The 25,702-nt window shown below is 40.2% G+C and overlaps 1 protein-coding gene across 3 annotated transcripts; it reads right to left on the minus strand.

Moving 5' to 3' along the window:
* Positions 1–1,709: 1,709 nt before the first annotated feature.
* MED15 (mediator complex subunit 15) lies at positions 1,710–25,566 on the minus strand. 3 transcript variants are annotated; one of them, XM_065738964.1, is made up of 18 exons: positions 25,415–25,566; positions 21,921–22,008; positions 20,699–20,750; positions 20,122–20,151; positions 19,005–19,220; positions 18,143–18,402; positions 17,544–17,900; positions 16,472–16,564; positions 11,611–11,730; positions 7,056–7,198; positions 6,650–6,777; positions 5,921–6,055; positions 5,518–5,581; positions 5,286–5,352; positions 4,725–4,885; positions 4,360–4,526; positions 3,405–3,503; positions 1,710–3,290 (listed from the first exon to the last, which is right to left on the minus strand). In XM_065738964.1, the coding sequence occupies exons 1-18, from the start codon at positions 25,480–25,482 to the stop codon at positions 3,157–3,159; spliced, it is 2,382 nt and encodes a 793-aa protein (XP_065595036.1). In that variant the 5' UTR covers positions 25,483–25,566; the 3' UTR covers positions 1,710–3,156. The 3 variants fall into 3 exon arrangements, with proteins under 3 accessions (XP_065595036.1, XP_065595035.1, XP_065595037.1); XM_065738963.1 differs by having other exon boundaries at positions 1,710–3,293; XM_065738965.1 differs by lacking the exon at positions 11,611–11,730 and having other exon boundaries at positions 1,710–3,293.
* Positions 25,567–25,702: the final 136 nt, after the last annotated feature.

The raw sequence follows: 25,702 nt of genomic DNA on the forward strand, positions 1-25,702 counted from the left end.
AACCACGTTAGGGATACACCACAAATACTGCTTTGTTTCTTTAGCAAAGAAACAAAAAAATACATGTACAAACATTTTTATTCAGTAATACAAGTTACATGCTTGCCAAAACTGCCTATCAGGAATACTCCTAAAAACAGTGAGTACCTGAAAAACAGAAATTGCACCTACACGATAGAATCAGTTGTTCACCACAAAGTTCTCTCTAGTTTGAAAAATCCTATTAAAAATAATTTTTTTCTTGGACGATTTGAACTCATCTCTGTCCTCCATGTTCTTCCTTTAGAAGCAGGACTGCTTAACCTTGGGAGATCACCTGGCTCAAAGAAAATTAAGGGAAAGTAATTTCAGAATAACAGCTTAAAAATCAGAATAATGCCTGTCACTCCCTCAGCTGAATCCATGCAAACAGACTATACTAATTTCCAAAGCTGTCTCTGTTTATACCCAGCCACTTCAGTGCCAACCAAAAGCCAGGTAAGACAGTTCATCAGCTAATCTGTGGAGCTCATTAGGATGAGAATTCTTAAAGGTACTGAGTTAAAAGGAAATAGTTTCAGACAATCACGGTAACATTTATTTAGCAATCAGTTTGATTGCTACTCCACTGCCCATTAGAAGTAAAGTTTTGTCACCACTGAAATGGAAAAAAAAACAACCACCAAACCATCTTCAAACTGTACTTGAAAGTCAAAACTTATTGTTCATCTTGCTTGACTGCTGTGAGCATTTAATGCTGTACTTATATGGCTCAGCTCCTATTATCATTTCATTTCAATTAGAAGCCAATTATGACTGTTTTGTTCAAGGAATGAGAGGATCAGACTGCCATATTTTTGATTTCACAACATATTGTGTATTTCTGAGAGATGGGAATCTGAATTTTTCATATATGTTTTCTGTGTTCACATTAATTTATTGCCAATTCAGTGCATCTTTCCAAGAATTTGGGTTTAATGCTTTTATATTAACAAGATTTATAAACAGTTTATTATCATTTGCCCATCAAAACAAACAAGCTATGTTGATTTCCAGCTATTAATTTGACATGCTGCAAACACTATTCATTTTCTGTTTTCAGTGTTTATTTCTTAATTGAGATGCTGCAGAATGCCAGAACGCCTACGCCACACTGATCTTAGTCTAACACCTCCTGCCATCTTGTTTGAAGGAAAGCCACAACAGCACAAGGGAAGTACTGGAAACCTGAAAGACATTTACAGCGTGGATATATTTTTAAATAAATTAAGGAATCCTATTAGTGTTTCAGAATTAGACCCTAGCAAAGCTTAAAGAAAAGGTACAGAAGAAAAAAAACACCACTTCCATCCTCACTGAGTTATGACAATTATGTAGTTACATAAGCGTATAAAGCTTTTGTGATAAAAATATCTCTGCAGCAGAACTGTATTGTTGCCACTGGTTCTTCTGCCCAAAGAAGCAGCCATGTAACAGTACTGGTTAAAAAGCTGTATCTTTTCTTGTAGACATAATCACTTATCTCCTGACCAGGTCTTTCAATTATTTTGCTATGAGGAGCATAAGGATGGTGCTGCTTGAAATGAAGAGCTATTTAGATTTCTTCTCCTAACCCTCAAAGTGCATGAGTTTCCACTTACCCTAGAACAAAGTACCCATCATCCAAGGGATGCAACAGAACTGGTATCTGAAGATCAACATGGGGAGAGTAGTGTAATGTTAGCATCCAACACAGGAATAATAATAAATTTATTACAATAGAAACAAACAGAGAAAGCATTTGTTCATGTACAAAATACTGATAGCATTCTGCTGCCTCAGTCCGTAGTTATTAAGTACCCACACTGGAAAAGATATTAAAACTGATGACATCACTCAGATTTACAAAGGTCAATGCAATTTCTTGACAGTACTATAAGAGTGCAGCTACTCTTTATGGTTGGCTGCACACTACAGGGAGACAGAGCAGGATATAACTGGGACATCTGAAAACTGAATTTGTTTCTGCATTAGGAAAATAAGAGCAAACAAATTATGAGAACAGGGAAAACAGTGAATTAAATTAATTACTCATGGCAACTCTTTTCATTGGAAGTGCCCAACAATACAGCAACTGACAACCAACCAGAGTGCTTGTTATCGCTCAAGGCACAAAATATTGCTGTCAGCTCTGCTACTGAGCTATGTGATTTTTTGTTGGTTTTTACTTTTTTTTGTCCTTTTCTCTTTAAAGGGAAGCAAAACAAAACAAAACTCACCACTGTAGCCACTAAACTGCAACAACTCCGCCAAGCAAGTCAGATGCCTCAGACGGACTCTTTTCCATTAGGAAGGAAGATATGGCTACAAGCCTGCTGGATTGATCTGTGGTGCTAGAGCTTTAAACTGTAGCTTCACCATCACCTTTACACACACATTTACTTATGTGGGAAGCCTGTGTGCACATTACTATCTCCTCTTTCTAACTGCCACACTTTTGGAACAGGAGAACTGTGGTCCGTGCTAACCAAAACTCATTTATGCAAAGTAACATGTAAAATAAGCTATAAAATATTTTCTTTCCTTCTGTTTAGTCATTTCCCCCCACCAATATAATTATCCTGATTTATCTCACATATGTGAGTAATGCCCCAAAAGGCTGTAATGTATCCCAACACTGGGCAAAGCTAATAGGCAAAAGATTCCTGCAAAGACTAGGAAGTTTGCAAGCAGATTCTAGTTGCAGGGTTTTTTTTTTTTTTATTTCTGGGGGAGTATCAGGTCACAAAACATACAGTGTGAAAGGAATACTGGCACTCAGCAAACTTTTTGAAGCAAATTATGGCCTTCTCTCCCCGCTTCCTCTTTTATCAATGAGACTCCCTGATTGAAGTCCACAAATAATTTCTTCTCTAAGAAGACAATAAAAACTCCTAATACAGTCTCGAGAACCATATATACACATTCTGCATATTTGAAAATGCTGACACAAGTCCACAGAGCCAGAAGATAAAAAGCATGAAATCCAGAACAAAAACCAGGTCCTCTACTGAACCTGACACCTAGAAACAAAAAAACCATAAGGCTTCTTTCTTCTGAAGTAACCTCCTCAAAATGCCCATGACTTTAGCAATGGTACGTGGAAAAGGCCAGCTCTTGAGACTTAATTTCTTGCTTCATGATTTAGAAAGTGACATGTTATGCAGCAGAGAGGCAGGCTTGACGAATACTTTGTGCCCAGGTGTTTAAGAGTGCCGTGACTGAATGCTTGTCTGGAAGTTGCAATAGTTTTGAAGTCATGTATCGATACACTGACTGCAAGAAGGGATTGGCTGCTGGAAAAAAAAAAAAGGTAATTATTTCAAAAACAATTACATGAGGTGTTCACATTTCCCCAGTGCTACTGTATGCACATGCCCCCAAATAACATGCTAGAGTCCTCATACCATACTGTCTAGGGTTTTTTATCCACAGAGGGCTCTGATCTGGATAGTCTGCTGGAACGCTGAGCTGTAGCGGTGGGACATTTGGAAGATTCTTGTCATCTAGAATGCAAGCACATTTCCCATCAGAATAAAGCCTTTTTTTTTTTTTTTCCATCCTGTAGGAACACCTTTTTCATACGTAATTCAGCTCAGTTTCTAGCCTCTGAGCCCCAAGAAGGAACCAAGAAGTATACTGATATAAAACAAAAATGGAAAATCTTGTTGCTTGGAGTTTGTTTATTAGAAGGCTGGCCTGGCAAAGACAAATCTCTCTCTTAAGCAATTCTGCATATTACTGATCATTTAATCATCTGACCTCCATTAAGCTAGACACCTCATTTTGGAGGATTAGGTGTCCTCTGTTCTAGATGTGAACAGTTCCCCAAACAAAGGGGGTGAAAAAGTACCTGTTTTGCTCTGATCCCCATCTGGAAAATAAGTTCACAGACTATAACACTTTCTGCTTACTCAGCTGAGAAGGAACAAAGATGTCTGAATTCCTTCTTCAAACATATGTAATTACCAGTCACGATTAGTACCAATTGGTAGACCCTTCCAAAAATTAACTCACCATTTCTCTAGCTCTATCCGAGTTGGAAAAAGAACAAGTCTCACATATCAGGTAGCAAGGCCATTGCTAGCAACAAGTAATTTTCTACACACAATGAGATTAATGGTTACAGCCTCAGGGTGAGTAAAGGATGGGTCAACCAGGAATGAAATTTCCATGTGTACCCTAAAGAAGACTGTACAGAATATCATGATTAAGTTGCTCTGTGATACTGGTAAGTACAGATTTCATGCAGAAGTCACAGGTTGACAAGATTCAAGACTCAGCCAAAAGGAAATAAAAAACAAAAAAAACCACACCTCAGGCTCAGCAGTTATTTCCAAATTCAGCTTTGTTTCTTCTTACCTAGCTTGCATATGAGATGAACTGTGCCATTATTACTGCAATGGGAGGGGTCCAGGTTCACCAGGAACTTAGGATTTAATCTTGCAACTTCCCCTTGTAATACATTTGGTATAGTCTGTCTGTCATCTTCTTCATATTTTCGTTTTCGAGAGGAGATAACTGGGGCCCTATGTACAATACAGTTCACAAAAGAACTAGGTGACAGTGTGATGCCAACACTTCATTTGCCAAACATTGTACAGGAATAGAAAGGTACAACGCACACCTGGCCATAAACCCATCCCCAATCTTTTGACAGTTGGAATAAAGAAACATTTTTTCCTCAAAAAATGAACATTTAAAGACAGTCAGTTAACGATACATACGTGATTGGTGGACCATGAATGGCAGTCATAGCTGGCATAAAGGTGCGGTAAAGGGAATGGTTGAAGACTGGTGAACGGATGTTGGCCAAGACAGCATCCAAAAGTGGCTGACACAAGTACTGCTGCTTGGTGGGAGGCACTGGGGGAGGTGGTGGAGTAGGCTAAAACACAAAAGGCCCTTTTGTTCTTAATCGTCACCAAAAATAAAAACATCTTTCTGCAAAACTTTATAGCAGTAAACTTCCAATGCATGAAATGCAAAGAATTCCCAAAACTGCACACAGTAAAATTAAATAAGTCTGCAGCTTTCTCCTGAAATCAGCTGCAGAAGTTCACAGAAAGCATTACTCAGATATCTGCACAAAACCCAAGAATGTGAAAGCTCCACTAAAAGATGCACACAAGGTGATTCATATGAACAGCTTGTCAGTTTTTTCCTGTTTCCTTATATTGTCCAACCTCACTTGAATTCATAACAGCATAAGCAACAAGAAACACAAAAACGTATCAAAGACTTTCTGGAATTGATTGCTTATATTTTGTTCAGCAAGGATTACATACCACAGCCATATCATTCTTAAGCTTCTCCAGTGCAATTTCACATTTCTGCAGTGTCTTCAGAGGGCATCTACAGAAGATAACAAAGTTCATCACCACAAAACAGTCACTGCAGCTCAATTGTTTCTGCTGTCTGAGCCCCACGGGAAACTTCAATGCTGACATGGCCAGATGCTAAACAGCGCACGTCTGGAAGAGCTGGGGAACATACAACCACTCAGAAGGAGAAAGTTACCGTTTTGAAGGGTCAGTCAGGATATCCAGAAGACTCTTCATTTTACTCAGGTCCTTCTTTCTATCTGAAAAAATATCAAGAGATAAGCATTAACTGTGAGGACAGCTTCCTTGCATACAGAAATATATCATGCTGTTAAAAGTAAAAATATTAGCAAACACTGAAGAAAACAGTGAGACCCATTGAATAAACTATCAGAATACATCCCAAAAATATCAAAAGTTAAGGAAAACTGATAGGAATTTAAGGATTTACCCACTCTTTCTAGTAAAATAGTTACAATTGTGAGGAAAAAAGCTGTAACTGCCATTTCTAATCCCTGGAATAGAAACCATCATAAAAAGGTAATGCACTGCTTCTTCCATTAGAAGAGAGAGTTGACATACATGAAAATTAAACTCACCTTCATTTTTATCAATTTTATTGATCATCCTCCGGAGTGGTTCAATGTATTTTGACAGCTGTTTCAGTTTCTCCAGATACTGTTGCTCCTCTGACTGGCTAGAACTGGCTGGACTCATGACAGAGTTTGGGTTTCCTGGCAAGAAGTAAAGACTGCATGTTGCATGGTTGATAAAAGAACATAGATCTGAAACATGGCAACTCTCAAACTGTAGTTCAAGTCAAACACAGAAATCCACATCTCGGTGCACTCCACAGCTTAAGTACTTATTCAATCCTGTAATCTTTTTGCAGAAATAACATGTTCTGTGGACAGTGCAGCAATTCCCATTTATTACTTTTTTTTTTTTTTTTTTAATTTTCTGAAAAGGTCCAAAAGTTTCATATGCTCTTTTCCCAGATTCTCATTTTCCCTCACTCTGGTACACTAAATGCTAAATCAGCACACAGAACCTGCTGCAGTTTTCCTTCAGCCTGCGCTTTCTAAACTGCAGAGCACACAACACTGTCAGCATGTTAACTCACAGAAACAGAAATTGTTTTTTGCAACTGGGATAGAGAAGAGCTCCATGATACATTTAACTTGCCCACTATTTGTTGTTGTTTTTTTTTGTTCAGCAGAACTGTTTAATGTTTATGTCGTGCCAAATAATAGCTGTAGTAATTCCTGGGAAATCTGTTATCAAAATAGATCCCAATCCACAGTCTGCGATATAGATCTCACATTCACCTGGAGTGTTTAAAGGACCTGGGGATGGGACACTAAAGTTCTGAGGCGTTCGTGCAGCTGCTGGGCTCTGTGATGGTTGTGGAGAAGGACTGGGGAGAAAGCTGCTGGGTGAGGGAGCTGGGCCAGAGCTGAAAAATAAGAAGAAAAACAAACCTGCCAGAGTCTGACAAGGAAGCATGATCAGCCTGCACACAGATACACTTCTAGTAATCAATGCTATGGCACTTCGGAGATCCACCAGTAGATTTGGGAAGGATTTCATATATAGGGGGGTTTTCAGAGTGTATTTGGCATAACACCACCTATACTCTCACAAAGTTAACATTAAAATGTATTGAATTCAATGGAAACAGTGTAAGCATGTCAAATGCTTCTAAAAAGCTTCCTAAGTTTCAGTCCAGCTCACCTCACATTTGAGTTTGGCTGAGAATTTGGTTGGCCTGGTTGAGGAGATGGCTGTGGCTGAGGTGGTGGAGGCATTGATTGAGGTGTTTGAGCTTGCTGGACTGGAGATGGGGATGACATCATGGTAATGCTGTTCTGGCTGACCTGAAACATGGAAAAAGAGTAAGGTCAACAACAACAAAAGAGAGTAGGCAACGGGAGCCTAACTAACACACTTTAACTATGAAGAGAAGCATATCTTCAGCCCTATAAGGAATGAAAATGTTAGTTTACTGTTCTTCTCCATAGTGAAACAGTCCCATCTGTATCACTGTTGAGACCTTTATGGCAGTACTTCCTATTAACTTTACCAGAAATAACAGTTAAAACTGCATGCAATTTGGATAACTGTGTAATGACTGTTTTTCATTTCCCAAACCAACATGCTGCAATTAAAATGTCAGAAGTGCCACCTGAAAAACCTGTGCTTTATTCAAACTAGGGTAAAGAAAAGCAGGGAAAAAAAAACCAAAAGACAGTTCTAACATGAATTAACAATCCTAAAAAAAAAAAAACCTTTGTGTTTGAATTTTGATTACAGACTTCAAAGGTCTGTCAGATCTAACTGTAGCTTTTCAACTCATTTTCTTCAGGTTGAAAGAAGAAAAGTAATTAGGTAAATCAAACCACCAGTGTCTTATACAGCTTTGCAAATCAGAGTGGAGAGAGAAACAGTACAAACTGAATGGCTGGGTGGAAAAAAGTGAAGTAGCTTTCTGACCTCTGGAGAAAGATGAGGTACACCTAAAGGACAAAAAGACAAATAAGGAATTTTCAGAACAGCACCAAACTCTGGGTAAAAGTGAAGTTTATTCTGCACACAATGAAGTACTAGAGCCAGATGATCTTCAAACTAAAGCAATCTCTCACCTGTGCTCACGTCACAGTCTTTTTCTCTTTCATCACTTAAAACCAACAACAACAAAAAAAAACCCAAACCTTTTATCATGGCTAGGAGTACGGTACAGTGATGCAGATATTACATGAGCATATTTGTTTAAGGCAAGTTCTATGACCTTAGGCTACACATATAAAACAGTAAGTTAAATTAGCCTACTCAGCAACTTACAGAACTCCTGAGTTGAGCATCTTTAAGAATTAGCAACTCTTTCCATCAGTATAAACCACCTTAAGCATAGATCCCTACCAGACCAACGTTTCATGGACACTAAGTTTGGTGTTGTCCTTCACTCATTCATTAACAATCCATCTAACTCACCCATTTTCAAAGGATACTAAATGTGACACAATATGCTTTCTTGGAAAACCATACAACTATGCAAGAGAGTAAATACATTATAAGATAAACCGAATCTCGTCTCCCACAGTCTAGCTCTCACAGAAACCAACCACCTCAGCATCATTTGGAAGTTACAGTATGAACACTCCAAAAAACAATTCCTGACTTTCTGCAGTTCTATTTAACACTCTTCTAAACAGTAAGTGATTTAGATGTCGCACTCATTTTTGTGGAGCCAAACTATGACCACTTCCAAGTGGTTTAGCACTTCCTGAAAAACAGGCCCTTTTAAAGTATGTGAGGCTGATTACATAAAATTAGTTTTGAAGACTTAAATCTTTGTGTTTTGGGAAGGAAGAAGAAAGGCTGCTTCAAGATTTTTACCCAGATTTAAGCTTCTGTATCTACTTCAACATCAAGATCCCTTCACATTAATTTACAGATGTAGAAAAGCAAAGAAAAAAAAGCATGTAGCATCTACTGCACACATAAGCATAAAATGAATTAGTGTTATCTGTTTAATAGTATTACCTCTTCTCATTAAGTATACCCATAGGCAAACAGCCTTCCTTCTTACAACGTTTGCTCTGCGTTAGCCTCATTTCAGAACTCCAAAGGCTAATGCCTAATATTACAAAAAACTTAGATATTTTCAGCAACTGACTCAGAAGTATGCAATGCCAAACTTACTTCCTTATGATCCTTTGAAAGCAGTTCATTTGATACATAATCATTTCAGTGAAGGGAGGGAGAGAACTTTCTTCAGGAGGTTTAGATCCATTGAACTCATTTAGCTCCTCATTTAACTCCAGAGTTAAACCACGGATACTAGACCCTTCATTTTCAACATATATAAGGCATATATTTAGATCTTTGCATTTTGCCACTGGAGGGTAAGATTTTATGCATCCAAAAGCATACTCAAGGACAGATACTACAGTCCACCGAACACTATATAACTGCAGTTACCTGAACACTCTATGAAACCACAGTTTTATGAAGCTTTACCCAGATGATATTTAGGTTTGCACAACATAAGTTTTCACTTAATAATAGCCACTAAATCAAAGCTATTCTTAGTGTTATTCGTAGATTATATCATGCTGGAAGATGAATGTAGCTGAGATCTACCTCCAATAACTGAGTCTCAGGCAAGGAACAGCACTCAGGGCTAGTGAGTTTTTCAGAAGCTTCCAGATAAGTCAGTAGAACATGCAGAAACCAACACAAGGAAAAGGAGACTGCAACAAGGAAGTATATATTCTTTTGCTGAACTCATAGTAAAAGAAATCAACAGCCAAACAACAACAAAAAAAAAACCCACTGCATAATTAGCTGAGCCTTGCAATAAAAGGACAGACAAAATGTGTCGATGGAATGAAAACAAAGAGTCACAAAATACTGATACAGCATCTGGTTCATTTGTTGAAAGAGATTCTTCAGGATAACACCAAAATTCTCTCAGATTCTGAGTGACTAATGACCAGATGTATGCTGCAGCCATTCACTCCTATTGTGAACAGCTGCAAGGGCTCTGATGACATGGTAATGACAGCATATCCAGCAGACAATATTGCTCAAGCATTTAACAAAACTAAGAGGTGTAAATGTCAACAGTTCTAAATTTTAATTCACCTAGAACTAGAGAAGTGTTTTGGCACTGAACGGTAGAGATTCACACTGAGTCAGAGCTATCAAATTATATGGTATGCAAGACTAGTTTTTCCCCAAAAGCATAAAACACTTTCTTGCCCATTTTGCCACATGGTTATTACCCACTTTCATGAACAGATTTCCTTTCCTCTTCTGCCTTCTTTGGTTGTTCAATTTTCTATATCATTTTCCACAGTCACTTGGAAATTAAAGCCCCTCAACAAACACAGACATGACAGCAACAAAGCACTATGGCACTGAATACTAAAACTAATCTAATGCCTAAGTATCTATCAGAAGCCTCCCCACATCAGTCCAAAAATGACTGCCTCAGTCAATCTAAACTGCTACAGCAGATTAAGCTCTTAGCACACTCTTCTATGATTCAAAAGCTATGCCTGGGTTTTATTTTAGTTCACATACACAGTTACCTGCTCTGAAATGATTGCCCATCTTAAATCAGAAGTGACAGATGTCTTCCCTGCACCACCTTTCTGATCACTGTAACTACCTTAGCAGACTTCTGACAAAAACAGGCTGCACCTACTAGACTTGATGCAGTGGCAATAAGCAGTTTCCAGCACTCCACATCCCCCAGAAAAGATTGCAAAGGAATCAAAAATGAAGGAACTTACACAAAACCTATGAGCAAAATGCAACAGTGTTAAGTAAAACTACACACCTGGCAGTAAATTTAAAAATTAATACCTAGACAAACAAGACATTAGGTTCACAAACACCAGATTTTAAAAATGCAGTTGAACATTCTCCCACCACCATTATGTGATGCATATGTAAAGCAGCACCAATTACACAGGTTACAGCAAACCACAGAGTTCAGCTGAGTAGTACCCCATTTTATGACATACTAGTAAGAACTCAGTCCTATTTCATTTTAGTTTTTCCCACTTTTGCTCCCCTCAAAAGACAGATTTTGCTTGTTAAACACGTCTGTGGGGTCTTCAGAAGACCAGGACCTGCACCAGGTAAATGCAGTACTCTGATCTCTAGCATCTTCCAGCAACACATGGCTAGGTGCTGCCCACCTGCCTACACAGGCTCTTCTCAGGCAGATGCAAGTGGAGCCCTTCTGGTAGCTTCTCCTTCACAACTGTGAAGGAAGAGAACAGCTCAATTTTTCTTGGACCTTGATTACATGCCAAATTGCTATTCAAACTGAAATGAGTTATTATTAATGCAAGAGGCACTTGTAAAGAATGTGAATACATGACAACTAAGATCCTGGACACAACTCAACCAGTGCATTACAGTACATTGCAACACTTCTGGAGACACTCCTAAATGCAAACTCATTGTGGACTAAATAGAAATTTGGAGTTCTAATTTGTGATTTGCATCAGTTACGAACATTAAAAAGTTCTAAGTGTTCTAAGAAAGACCTGTGCAACTTGGAAACCCCTTGATATCCCATGCTCTTAGAAAACCTGCTGTTTGAAATGAAAAACGTTCCGTGATAAACCTAAACAGCCCAATACCCTAACACCACCAACTTACTGTTCCACGAAAAGGTGAACTTCCCCTTGCTCGAAAGCAAGGGCCATACAATCACATATTGAATGCTTTGTGCCATACCTGACACAATGTGCTTTGACTCAGTAAATACCTGTGGCATTTGCTGTCCGCCCATAGGAATGGAGCTTGGCGGTGTAGCAGACACTGCGGTGGTAGGCGGGAACCGTGGTCTTATTTGCATCCCACCTCGGGCCATAGGTGCGGTGATCATCTTTGAGGACAGAGGGACAACAGACAAAAGTAATCGCAAAACAAGAAATGCAGTGCACTGGCAGGATGAGAAGCACATGCAACCTCCAGGAATCAGGGGGAGGGGGAGCATGAAGGGAAGGTTAGTGAGCTTTCCTCTAACAGTTACCCTAACACGCTAGCTTATAAATCAAACTCTTTTTTACGTCATTTCTATCCCTTATTAGAAATAATTGAATGAATTCTAGATATCTTGAAAGCACTGATACGTAGGTTCAGAACTGTCAAGGGCTGATAACACTACCAACAGCAGGAAGAGTTTCTCCTACATTTTAAGTTTCTACAATTACTGGAAATAAGTGCTTGAAGACTGCTGTTAAGAGCGTTCTAGATAAGAAGCTTCTCTGCCTCTGTAAGATCATAGGTTTCTGATGTTCTTTCCCTCACTGTGGTCTCGAAGGATTTAGCAGTATTTGCATATGCCACTTTCCACTGCCACAGAATACAACAGACAGTTCAGAAGCCACTGCCAACAGCAATGCTCCAAAGAGCTGGCCAACAGTGAGCAAAATTTCAGAGCAACCTATAACACTACAAAACAACAAAAAGGACTTCCACTTGAAGAAGCTATTCCCTTCCTTCTGTGTCCCATAGAATAAGTGAAATACATCCTTGTAATTTCCATCATTTTGGCAGATACCCACTCCTCTACTTTTAGCTTACACTAAGATTTTCTGTTATGAAGCCATCATCTGCCTCAAGCTCTTTCTCACACTATTCGATTCCAGAGTGGTGTAGACAGAGCACACCCTAAAGTATCACCATTGGTCTTAAATAATGAATGTTAGTGCTAGATTTGTATTCTAAAATAGTATCAGGAATGCACTACTCTGCAACATCTACAAATGCCTTTCAGACCCCTCTACACAAACCACGCAGACTATATGTAACTGTATAGCCTTCCATTACTTAGCATCACACCAGATATGCTCTGAGTTAGCATTCAGATAACTCTGTCAGTTTCTGTTTTATACTTTTAGAGATCTACAGTGAGGTTATCTGGACCACTTTTTTCCCCAATATATACATTATTGAGGGAACCTACACATGCTCTAACTACCCTAGGACTTATAACAGTCTCATTTCAGTAAATGATTCGGGACATTCTTGTTTAGTGTTCTGTGTAAATGGACTGAAGCAGCCAGCAACACATCTAGAGAGTCAGAGAATGCATGTGCTTACAACTGTTAAAAAAATAAATCAAATATAACATAGCAAGACTGAAAAAGGAAAGAAATAACTGAAAGAAAATAAGTGTCAAATTCAGCACAACTGTTAGTTCACGACAGCACAATGCAGTCACTTTCCATCGAGGCAAAGAGGGATGGTCAGAGACAGGATTTCAAAAGAGAAACAAATGAGAGTGCTCCAGACATCACACACACATGCACATGTACACACACGGCATGCAACAGCCACCACAAGCAAACACAACAACCCAGCACTGGCACAAAGCACGGGTGGATGCTACAAAGTACAGTGAAGAGCTACTTTATCAACATGAGAGCTGGTGAAGCAACAAAACCCTAACAAACAAACAAAAAAAAAAAAAAAAAAAAAGAAAATTGCTGGGAAAAAAAATAAATAAAATCCTTCCAGGCACAATCATCCCATCTCAGACCCTCGTGAATGCACACGGATCTCTGGAGTGTGTGAAATCCCAGGGATGCTTTGGCGACTCACATGTGCCACCTCGGTCCCATTTCTCATGCCACACCACCAGAGTGTGCAGATTTAGATTACTTCCTCCAAGGTCACAGAAATTAGCAGCTTATTCATAGTTTAGTCATCTGGCAAACTACTGAACACCAGCAGGACCAACTCTGAACCAAAGACATTCAGCTGCTGTATCGTGGTTGAATGAACATGTGTACACATGCACTTTTAAAAAATGTGTGCTTTGGAAAGGAAGTATATATAAATGACACCAATTCCAGTCTTAGTGAAAATAATTTATTTTTCCCATTCTTCCAGCTGATTTACATTTATGAAACCTGTCACTCTTCAAAGTAATCGAGAAAGGAGATTTTAAAGATCACATTTTTTTATGCAAAGCAATATATCTATGAAGGAGCTCATCAGTCTTAAAATGGAAGACACCCAGAAGTGTTCAGGTATTTTTGTGAAAAACTTAAACTGAAGGCAAATCCTTCTCCACAGCTGAAATCAAGAAATATCAATTTATAATGAGAATTTCACCCCACAAAACCAGAAAGCAGAGGAATAAAGTATTTCTCTCCTGTAAGATGCTAAATGTGCCATTTGGTAAAAATGTTGAGGAGGAATACAACTATTAGAATCCTGAACTTGTTTCCTTACATTTAAAATCCAGGGGCTCCGAGTTCCTCAAACGCAGATTCTGGTAAGAATATATAATTACTTTGCCACTATCACTCTACTAAAGACAGGCCAGGCCTAATTTTCAGATGGTCAGCAACAGATAATTTCATTCTGAGCATCTGCAGGAGAGCAGTAATTTAAACTTCATTAACACTTAACTGCAGTTGGCTACCAGTTTCTCTTGGTACTCTAAGTGCTTGTGTAGCACTCTGTGGTCACTAGGACACTATTTTGCTCATCTGTGTGAGTTACACACTCACAAGGACTGGACATCCAAGTGGGACAGCATTCACCTGAACAGTCTTTATGACTTCAGAGAAGAATTTCAAAGCTTACATGGATCCGCATTTGAATTTAGGATTTTATTTTTATTTTTTTACATATGAAAGCTTCAGAAACTTTATAGAAAAGGAAAAAAAACAACCACATCAACCCAAATTCCCAGACCGAAAGAGCCTAGAGACCAAGCTGAAGTGTAACAAGCAAGCATTAGGACAGGGTTTGTTTATAATAAAAGCTTCCCGGAATCAAATAAGGAAATCTAGGCAGATTTATTAAGAATTGTGCTGCTAGTGGAAAACAGACTAAATACAAAGAAAAATCTGTCCTCAGAAGAAACTTCCCATTAATCAAAGAAAACGTAACCATATAGTCAACACCAAAACTGAACTGCAAAATTGTTCACAACCTTGAAAGAAAGCACTATATACATAAAATAGTTACACAAGTACAAGAAGCCAGTTAAAAATTGTACTTCATAGCAGGTTTTTCAGTTTTGTGAACTCCATCTGTGATAATGAGCAATCCTTGAGGTTACTACATGTCTGAATAAAGCCACAATGCAAAAACAGCTGTCAACCATCTCATAACCCAAAACCTTTCAAATGCACCGTGCTGTTAAGCCACTGGCATATGATTTCACTAAGCAGGGCAAGAATTAAGTTGAGTCTACATAAGCACAATCCACCTGGTTAGGGGCTGGAAAAAGCACCATTAAGTTAGTAGAAAGGAAAAAAACAAGTAAATGTCTCCTTTTAGTCACCCTAAGTCCCTGAAGCTCTCACCTGGAAATTATTTGAAAAATAAAAAAAAAGTTTTAATATGTATTTTAACTTTAGAAAAAGAATTCTACATTACTGCCAATACTGCACCAATTGTACTTACCACTGCTCAGCTTTTATATCCTGTGTTACACTGACAAAAGCAGAAGGACCAGAAACAGAACTTAACCACCCACATGTACATGGGCCACATGAGAGTTAGGATGATGTACAAAACACTATCCCTAACACAAGTTTGTGAGATGAACGTTCAAGATCAAATTGTTATCCCTCAGTCCACGTAAAAATCTTCTAAAGAACTTACTGAGCCTAAAAACACATCTTGTGTGATGAAGGAAAATTGGTGCAATACATGAAATGGCAGAGTTATTTTTGTATTCCCAGGCATTAACCCTGGTCAGCCTCTTTTCATCTGTCTGCCTCAGCCTCTCCATATACAAAGTAGTGATAACTGTACTTACCCATGTCTGTAAAATGACTCAACATGAAACAGAGGCAAAACATGAAAGACTATTTCATGTTCTTGTGGAAAATGGAATGAGAGGATCAGCTCAAATCACTCCCAGTTTTTCTCCCCCATGTTTCCTTCACACCAAATACACATCAAGGAACAATTACTGGGGTTACAAGTGTATTGCAGGTTAAAAAAAAACAAAACAGTTTGTTAGACAATAAGCTTTCACCCAGCACTTTTTTTTTAAAATGTAACTCTGCACTCACAACACATGCTAGTTTATTTCTCAACAATTCACATCCAGAACAAAAGCATCTATATCTACAGCCCATTTCATTCAGAAAAAATACGAAAGATGAAAGGAATGAAGGGAGAGTATGGAAAGATTTAACTATCTATACTACTTTTTTATGCTTTGTACATGGAGATGGAAGGTGGACCACATGTGAGTTAAGAGAGCAGGCAAAGATTCACAGTATGGAAATCAGTTTACACAACAAAGCAGTTACCTACAAAAGGATAACAAAAAGAGAGGTGAGAAACTCCAGGAACCACCAGTCAGACTGTGTTGTGGCCACAGTAGGCCACCTTGTTGCTGTGCATTCCTGTGTAACTACAGGCAACAATCTCACCTACCAGGACAGAGAGCATGCACAGAAAGGTTGTCAACGAAATCCTGCCTCTGAGTCCAGGCAAAAGGAAAACAGCATAAAGGAGATGTGAGCTTTTATGTAGGGAAGACTGCTTAAACCTCATCAGAAAGCCACCAGAAACCCATCTCCATGCTCATCTTTAGCATGCACTTGTTACAGGCGAGTAACTACAGATACTGGCTCCAGGGCCCTTACCTGTGCTGAAGCTCCCATCTGAGCAGCTTGAGCCTGAGCTGCCTGCACTGCTGCTGCTGCTGCATGCTGCTGCTGGACCAGTTGAGCTCTTACCTTGAGTTTACAAAAGATAGAACAAAGTAAACACGTATCTGATTAGGGTATGACATTTCTCTTTCAAATGTACTGACTACACTCATGAAAAAGGTTTCCTTTGGATACAAGGCTAAGATCAGCTTCATGCATCTTCTCCTAGAACTGTTTTGGAACTTTCCTATGAAAATAGGTTTCTGTACATCTAACATGTGGAACAACCTTGCCTTAGGCTGTGCACCAACACTGGACTTCTTGTAACTTCTCTATACCATGATGTCTTCCTATGACAATACCAGATATTCCAGCTTTCTAGCAAACACACAGATGTTGATTTCCCTCAAGCATGCTATTTTATGCACATATAAATAGTTGAAATGCTGATCATTCATACATTCACTGTGACAATTCAGAGGGATGCACACATCAAACTACTCAGAGTAATGGGCAGGAGCTCAAAAATAACTATGCAACAGTTTGAAAAGTTGCAACATTAACAGAATTAATCAGTTTCTAAGATGAAGTAGTAAGGTGATCACAGTAAAGCAATTATGTTCAAAGCAGGAACTACCAGTGTCTTAAATTTTGGCCAAATCATCTGAACACGGCCAGAGAAGCAAAATCAGTATGCTAAAGAGCCAACATGTGCTATGCATCAAAGCACTTGGTAGTGTTCTAGAACACTAATCAACACGGCAGCAATTTTTATTGAACCAGAATTTATTTCTCTCCTACTTATCCAACAAATAAAAACAGAGAAAATTATTTTTAAAACATCAGATTAATAAGTAGCTTTCATAATTCAAAAATTTCTGCTCTTTGTTGATTAAAAAAAACCCAAAATCTTATTCTCTGCTGACCATACTCATTACAATCTAACGACAGATCTCTTAATAAGCTTTTTTTTCCCTATGCCGTTATTAACAAAAATCAAAGAATTTTTTTTTATTACTCCAGCAGATCATAATGAACCCACATCAAACTGGTCACGAGCCCTTACCTGCATTGCTTTTAACTGCTGTGGTGTAAGAGTAACAGGCATAACCTGACCAGGAATTTGTCCCGAGATTGCCTGTGCCTGAGATACCATGGGCTGGGGTTGAGGCTGAGATTGTGGTGGAAGCTGAGATTGTTGTGCCTGAGCAACCTGCTGCTGTTGTTGCTGCTGCTGCATCTGTTGCATCTGCTGTTGCATTACTTGTTGAGGTGGCTGCTGCTGTAGCTGTTGCTGTGGTATTTGCTGCTGCTGTTGCTGCTGTTGTTGCTGCTGCTGTTGCACCTGCATAGCCTGTGCTGCCTGCAGCTGCTGTATTTGGGCAATTCGCTGTAGTTGCTGCTGCTGCTGTTGCTGCTGCATCTGAAAAACAGGAGAAGCCAGGACAGTAAAGCTTCCAGCAATGCAATAGCAGCCTTATTTTTACAGAGTAAACCAACAGCAAATAGAATGATAATATGTCAGGCTGTATTTTCAAGCCTGTGTTATCCAGCCCTTTTATCCATTCACTTTTCTGCCCTTTATCCATCCATCCAATCCTTTTAGCCATTCGCTTTTCAGATATCTCAACCCCACATTTACCATTTTAATTATTTTGTCATCACCTGCTGTTGGTTTTGTTGCTGCTGCATCTGTAGTTTCAACATGTGTTGCTGCTGCTGGACGGCCTGCAACTGCTGCTGTTGCTGCTGCTGCTGTTGGGCTGCTGCAGCTGCTGCTGCCTGCTGCTGCTGCACCTGAAACTGTTGTTGCATGGCTGATTGCTGGGCCTGGAACTGCTGCTGCTGCAAAGCTACCTGTTGCTGCTGGAATTGTTGCTGCTGCTGCTGTTGTTGCTGAGCTATCTGCTGAAGCTGAAGTTGGGCTAAAAAGGTGGTAGACTGTACTTAAAATCATGAAAGCCAAACAGGACAAGAGACAGTTATACAGTACAATTTCACAATCAAAGATAACTCTGAAGCATGAGGATAACCAGTATATACCTCTGCATCCTTAAATGGAGAAGGTACATTAACAGCAGAACTGATGACACACCTTTCTAACTACCTCTACAGCTCGCTGCCTGTACTGAGTCAGCAACCAAAGCAGAGTGTAAAAATGTGCAGAAGTTGTGTGGCTCAAAGATCGACCACAATGGGATCCATGTCATTCTCTGAGAAGTAAGGGTTCTTAGTGAAAACATGCACAGAGGTCACCAATAAAAAGCAGGGTAGCCTCAAAAAACGTGAGTTCAACAGAACAAAGTTCTGAAGTTGACACCTTGGAGGACAGAAGAAGCATCTGCTCATAGAAGAGACAGGCTCTCTCTCACTATGCTAAGACATTTATCTCAGTAAATAGCAATATCTGAAATCAGTTCTTCCACCAGAAGATACATTCCTTCAGCACCTTATCCTCAGGGAAAAGAATTGTTCACTGAAAGACCAACCCAACAGTTTCAGTGACTGAAACACAGTGAATACTTACTTTGCTGAGTTGCTGTAGAGACACCAGGCATACCATGAGGGGCCATTCCTGAATTTCCAGGAGGCTGCTGCTGTCCTGGAAGACTCATTTGTTGCCCCATTGGGCCAAGGCCACCCATCCCGCTCATCGGTGCTCCTTGAGCTCGGGAAGCAATGGCCATTCCAGGTGCCCCTGCTGGGGGACCCCCAGTTAGATTTTGCAGGGCATTCATCGGATCTACAAAGAAAATAGTTACCAATATGCAGCCAGCCATGCAACTGCTTCCCCAGAATCCTCAGCTTTTCAGTACCCACTCTCTGAGCTACTGGCTTCAAAACATAACTAGATCCTAACTCTCACTGCAAGAGGCTTCTGGCAGGTTTTTACCTCTCTGTAAACAGAATGAATATTATCTTACGTGCTTCAGATTTGCAAGTTTCCAATCAGATTCTAAATATATTAGAGAATGGAATTGTTTAGCCATCTTTGAATGCACACACGAGTCAAAACAGGATGCCAGCAAAGCCCCATGAGGTTAAACCACTTGTAACCTCAAAAAACAAGAACGGAGTTCCTACTATGGATTCAATTAACATTCTCCTCCTGAGGTGCAGTGCTTAAAATGGAGGAAGTACTTTGTTGTGCATTTCCCCTAGTTCCCATCATAACATTTTAATACAGTGAAAAAATTCAGTGCCTTTCAAGAGAATTATCACAATCTCAATCATAAAGAAAAGTGAAGTTAAAGAGAGAACAGCAATTCCAAAAGGCAAAACAGAACACGAGGTGACAAAGTAGTACTGATCAGGTACAGAATTCAATACTCTCTTCCTTAAGAATAATTATCAAACAATTTTTAACTGTGTAGTGGAGATGCTGATCAATCCCAGCCACTGCATGGTTTGCCCATGGGGGGGTAATAACGACACACTTGTTTACTTAATCACTAGGAACATCCCTTTATGTTCCTAGTACAACTGCTTTAAGAGTTACCACAGAGGTGGAAGACACAAGAAGCTATTGTAGTACCTTTCCATCCTCCACCTAGGAAATTTACCACCTTCTCAGTGCATAACAGCCCCAGTTTTTGAGGTGTTCAATTTAGGAAGGGAAAGGAAATTAAAAAATGACCTCTTACCACTGACTGAGGCTTGAGATTTCTTATTGTCTGCAAAAGAAAAATACATTGATTACCTTTGTCAATCTTGTCACACAGATTTGGAAATTCAGATATATTCACATTTCTTAAGGACAGTATGTCACTTTTTTTAAATCACCGTCTATTGTACTTATACCCATTCACAAACAATTTATCCATAATCCCAGACAGCTCTATCATAGCTGTAACAAGCATACTGAGAAGGCAGAAGAAAAAAGATTTTCATCTTTGTAATCAAATTAAACAAAACAAATTAAATTAACCAAATCTGGTAACCACAACACTACATAAACACTGAAAAGAAAGCAAAAAATACAGGAAAAATAAAAAGGAAGATGCAAAAGTAGCAACTTGAAATCGTTTCTCAAAGGCTTTTCAACTATCAATATATGTTGTAAAAGAAAGAGTGTTTAGAAATTAAGCATATGTATCACAGGGGAAATTTCTGAAGCAATTTGTGATGAGTCACGTATAGAACCACATATTTAAATCCTGAAATCTACTATTATTTCCCATGCCTCTAATAAGCAATCACTGGCAAAAGAAGATTACTTACGGATATCTCGAAAATGGATAATAAGCCTGGCCACAAGAGAAAGATATTCCTCCTGAAGGCAAAAATTAACAATTTAGCATAGGAAATAGAAACAGATAACTATGACTTTCTAGCCCTTCAGTATTCATCCTCAGCGATTTTACTGAGTGAATCACCCTCAACAAATTTTACTTTAAAAAGCCTGTGAGCTCTTCAGAGTAGTTCATTTGCAGGGACTGACCTTCATGAGCTAAGTGGGAATGCTTCCACAGAAGGCTGATGGTACAAGAAGGCTCAAACCCACAAAATTCATTAGAAATAATATCCATGATAGTCACATTGATAAGACCACAATATGTCTATTTGATTGTATACCAATACATCCATTTTCCATTTTTCACCCATTCTAGTTCTTACGTATTGAATTTGATTATGGGGTATCTTGACTCACTTCAGTCCTTTGTCACAGTCACACTACAAGAACTACTTTATGCTGTTAGTATTACAAAAGCAAACAAGCTAGTATATTTAAAAACTAACACCCAGAAGTACCAGAAGTGAAAGGACAAACAGCCTTTACATCAATTTATGAGCGTGCTACAAAATGCACAAGGGAATCTGCCACAGTGCTGAGATGACACACTACTGGTACTTCCAGGGTCAGAGAGGCTATTAGCAGGAATGAACCCAGGACATAAGCAATATAAGGCAAGCTCCACCTCAAACACATCACATTTGAAAACAGTAATAATATCCACTTTCTTGTAACAGAAGTCCAGGAAAGAAGGTTACATGTTTGGGTAGAGCCCAGAACTGTACCTGATAACCAGATTTTCACAGGGACTACAGAACTTCTCTTACTCCTAACTCAGCCTTTTCATTGGTATCTTAGTCCCTCTCAATCACCAAACTGATCATATGTAAGAGTGCTAAGAGTGCTACACTGTAGATAAGGAAACTTCTGTGCAATTCACTTCCTAAGAATTTAATCTAGCAAAATCCCATACATGCATTAAATGCTGCAGTCTCAGCAACACTCTCTTGGCCTGAAATCCACTTTGCTGCACCTGTAAGATGCAAAATGATTCACTTTCCCCCAGGGTAAGAGAAACACAAATCCAAAGTCTTCATAACTAGTTACTCTAGGCAGAGGCCAACACTTGACATGCAGTGGATTTTCTGTTTCTGTGGCTCTTCCAAAATGTTAACATACCAGTAACATCTGAAAACAGAGAAATTTTACCCTTGTTTTGGCCTTCATAAACACATGGCTTTCCATATCTTTGCTGGACTTATTATGGGCAACACCAGCCTTCCTCATAGCTTCATCACTGGAAAAGAAGAGAAGAAAGGAGGCTGGGCATTATCTGAGGACATTAAAAAAAACTAAAAAACTTCCTGTAGTTAGAAAAGTCCATACAGCAGTTTTTACCACCTTCTAAACATAAGGTAGAAAAAAAGATTGGTAAAATATCTCAGCCTTCAGGCAATGAGGAGTAACAAGGAGCTGAAACACTGATCAGGACAGAGAAGGGCAGAAGTGTACAGAAGGGAAAGGACAATCTGCATGACAGCATCAGATGAAGCCTTATTGATGAACACCGGTCACAAAAAGCTTCCCCCCCCACCCTTACTGTTCTTTACCATCCAGAATCACACAGCCATCAAAGCTCTAGTAAACTAGACCTAGGATGAGAAATTAAAAGGGCAAGATGAAAAGGAAATAAACCCCCAGCACAAACACACTCTGCTATGCAGGAGTTCAGACAGGTGAACAGCCCTATTCAAATCCTCCAGACATTCTTGTTTTTAGAAATGTCTCACTTCACTGTAAAACCTGTTCTGTTTTAAAGCAGCCTAGTAGCTGCAGTCTACATTCCATGAACAAGTTACCAGGAAATACTTTCACACTGTAATTAATAGCTCAGCAACCTATCCCTCAGTACCTGCTCTTGCGTGAGCGACTATCTGACATTAAATGCAAGGTGGGGACTCCCAAAAGCTTCAGCCAGCCTGAAAAAGACTACTGTTTTATTCCCCCTGAATTCTGACCACTCCCCTTGCAGCAGGACTGGTGTTTGTATGAGCAGCGGGCTAGCTCAGCTTCCTGAAATAACTCAGTAAACCCCTCACACAAGTGAGAAGAGCAGATGCGACAGCCTTAAAACGCATGAGCTTAAACTGCCACAACTCACACCCTCACCGTGCAAAGTAGTAGTGTAGTAGGGTACAGCTCATCTTCTGTGTCTTGCAAAGAAACACACGGGTAACTGTGCTTTACTGACTAAGTCTCCCTCCTGCTACCTTGCTCACGTGGCCAGACAGACACTACAAAACACCTTTGACACATAAAGGGTATTTAAAAAGAAACAGACTCTCAGAATAAAGCACAGTAACTATTCCTTCGTGGGCAAGCAAGCCCTAAAATAAACTAGTAAAGAAACTGTTGCAGTGGAAGAAAATGCATCCAGATATTCATTCATGCCTTCCTCTGTCCAATGGTTTCTCTTTCAGAAAGGTTTCTTCTAAGTCCACGCTACACTCTGACTCACCATTAACTTGTTAGCCCCACTGTAAAACATCCCTTATTTTGAGAGTAGCGAGAGCTGAGCAGGCAGAAAGACAAGATTATGCAAATGCTAGTAAAAAAAAAGTAACACAGAGATAAGTGGCCACGATACAAAGACAGTGATCCACATACTATCAGGAACTTGAAAATAAAAATCCACAATAAACAATTCATTTACTCTTATATGCATATCTGTCTACCATTTCTTTTTGACATTACAGAGCAAGAAAAATGTTCTACAATAACTGCATTTGCATTACAAATAATGCCACTCCAAACACTCCACATCATATCTCTTGGTATTCTAACAGAAGTTTAGATTAGGAGGGGCAAAAAAACAAACAAAAAAACACACAACTGGGGTTTTTTGTCCACGTTTTTATCTTCAATCAGCATAAAAATATTTATGTTAAAAGAGTGGGAAAATCACTAGGCAAAGACACAGCTTTTGCATAAAGTTCACCAAATAACAGTCTGCACAGAATGAACTACACCAAATCACATATCACATCCTTCCAGAAACCAAACTCAAAACCTTGAGTACTCGATGTACCAGCCAATCCAACCCCCATCTGCCTCAGAAGCACTCACTAAACATACTGTTAAAGTTCACTCTAAAACTCTGCCTTCACACACAACACACAAAATTGTGGTTCAGTGAGATAAAGCATTCAACATCAATACCAGCTGCAGCAATCCCCCCCCCCTTCACAGTGTCACAGAACTGTAAGGGCCGGACGAGACCTTCCAGAGATCCCCAATCCACCCCCCCAAGGCTGAAGCAGGTTCCTTACAGTATGTTCCTTACAGTATGTTACACTGCAAAGTGCCCTGGTGGGTCTGAGTATATCCAGAGGAGCAGACTCTACCACCTGCTTGGGCAGCTTCTTCCAGTGCTCTGTCACCCTCAAAGCAAAGCATTTTTTCCTCAGTTCAGAAGGAACTTCCTGTGTTTCAGTTTGTGCCTGCTGCCCCTTGTCTTGTCACTGGGCATCGCTGAGAAGAGCCTGGCCCTATCCACTCGGCCCTATCCACTTTACTCCTGCTTTCTCCACTGTTGACCTGTTCAATCTTAATCTCTTACAGCATGCTTCCTATTCAAGCATTTAATGCTTACTGCTTACAGAAAAATAGTCACAATTTGCAGAGCAAACAAACAACAAACGTTCACTGTGTTAAGGTGAATCAATTAAGTTGAAAGGCACTGGAAGGCAGCTCTGCTTGCTTGCTTGCACTGGAGAAGGAGTACGAGAGGAAAACACAAGAGAGTCACCCAACAAGATAAATTGCCTTGCACAAAGTTTAGACAGTAAAACAGCTAGAACAGCTTTAAACAGCTCTGAACACCAAAAAAATTTTGACAAACTTCATCATATCTTTCATGAAAACCATAACACTCCAAAGCTGAAACATCAGTCAGGAAAACCCTGATTCTCAAGAGCTCCAGTTCTTCAAACATTCGTAAATAAGGATTTAAAAAGCACTTTCACTTCTATGATAACCATCTTCTGTAGGGTAAAAGAACCTTCCCTGTAATAGGAAAAGGGCATTGTGCAGCAAAGTAACTCAAGTGAAGAGATTACTTCACAGAGGAAAGTGAAAAGGGAACAAACGGAATTTAATTTAAGCAACGTTTATACATCATGTAGATATCAACTAAGACACTTGTTCTAGAACTGCTAAAGTGACCCCCTGTACCAAATAACCAGCAAATTCAGGCACTGACATTTTCATTTCGTTTTTGCTATTCAGAAGTCAGATGCAAGGTGACAATGGCATTTTTCATATAACAGATTTGGCAGAACTATGCATCACAAAGTGGAAACCCTAAAAGAGAGGCTCCCCAGCAGGCCAAGCAGCCGCTATTCCTGGCGAAGAGGAAAGCGCAAAGGAATGGGGATTGGAGAAGCGAAGCCACACAGGGGCCGGGACCCCCCGCACAAGCTCTGAGCAGGAGCCGGTGGTGCGGGCTTCTCGCAGGGCTAACGAGGACCAGGGACAGAGCCAGGCAACAGCGGGAGACCTGCGAAGGGCCCGCGGACAGCGGACACGGATGAGCCGCGGCCGCTCGAGCACGGGCAGCCCCGGGGCAGCGGGAGTCGCTGGAGCTGCTCCGGCAGCGGCCGAAGCGCGGCCTACCCAGCAGCCGGGCCGCGGCGAGCACTCACATCTGGCTGACGAGCTTCTGCCGGAAGTTGGTGCTGCGCCAGTCGGTCTCGGGCCCGGTCACGTCCATCCCCGCCGCCGCTCTCCCCGCCCGCTGCCGGCCCTCGCAGTTCCCGAAGCACCGCGCTCCGCGCCGCCGCCGCTCCCCACACACCGCAGCGCGGAAGTCGCACGGCACCGCTTCCGGCGCGCTGAAGGCCAGAGGGAAATGAAGTCCGGGCGTTAGCTGTGGATCTCGCGAGAGCTGCCGCTCTGCTCGGCGTGGGGCACGCCGGGAATTGTAGTCCCGT

Source organism: Cyrtonyx montezumae, unplaced genomic scaffold (assembly GCF_038088225.1).
Source record: "Cyrtonyx montezumae isolate F1298 unplaced genomic scaffold, pur_monq_1.0 scaffold_23, whole genome shotgun sequence".
Lineage (NCBI taxonomy): Eukaryota > Metazoa > Chordata > Aves > Galliformes > Odontophoridae > Cyrtonyx > Cyrtonyx montezumae.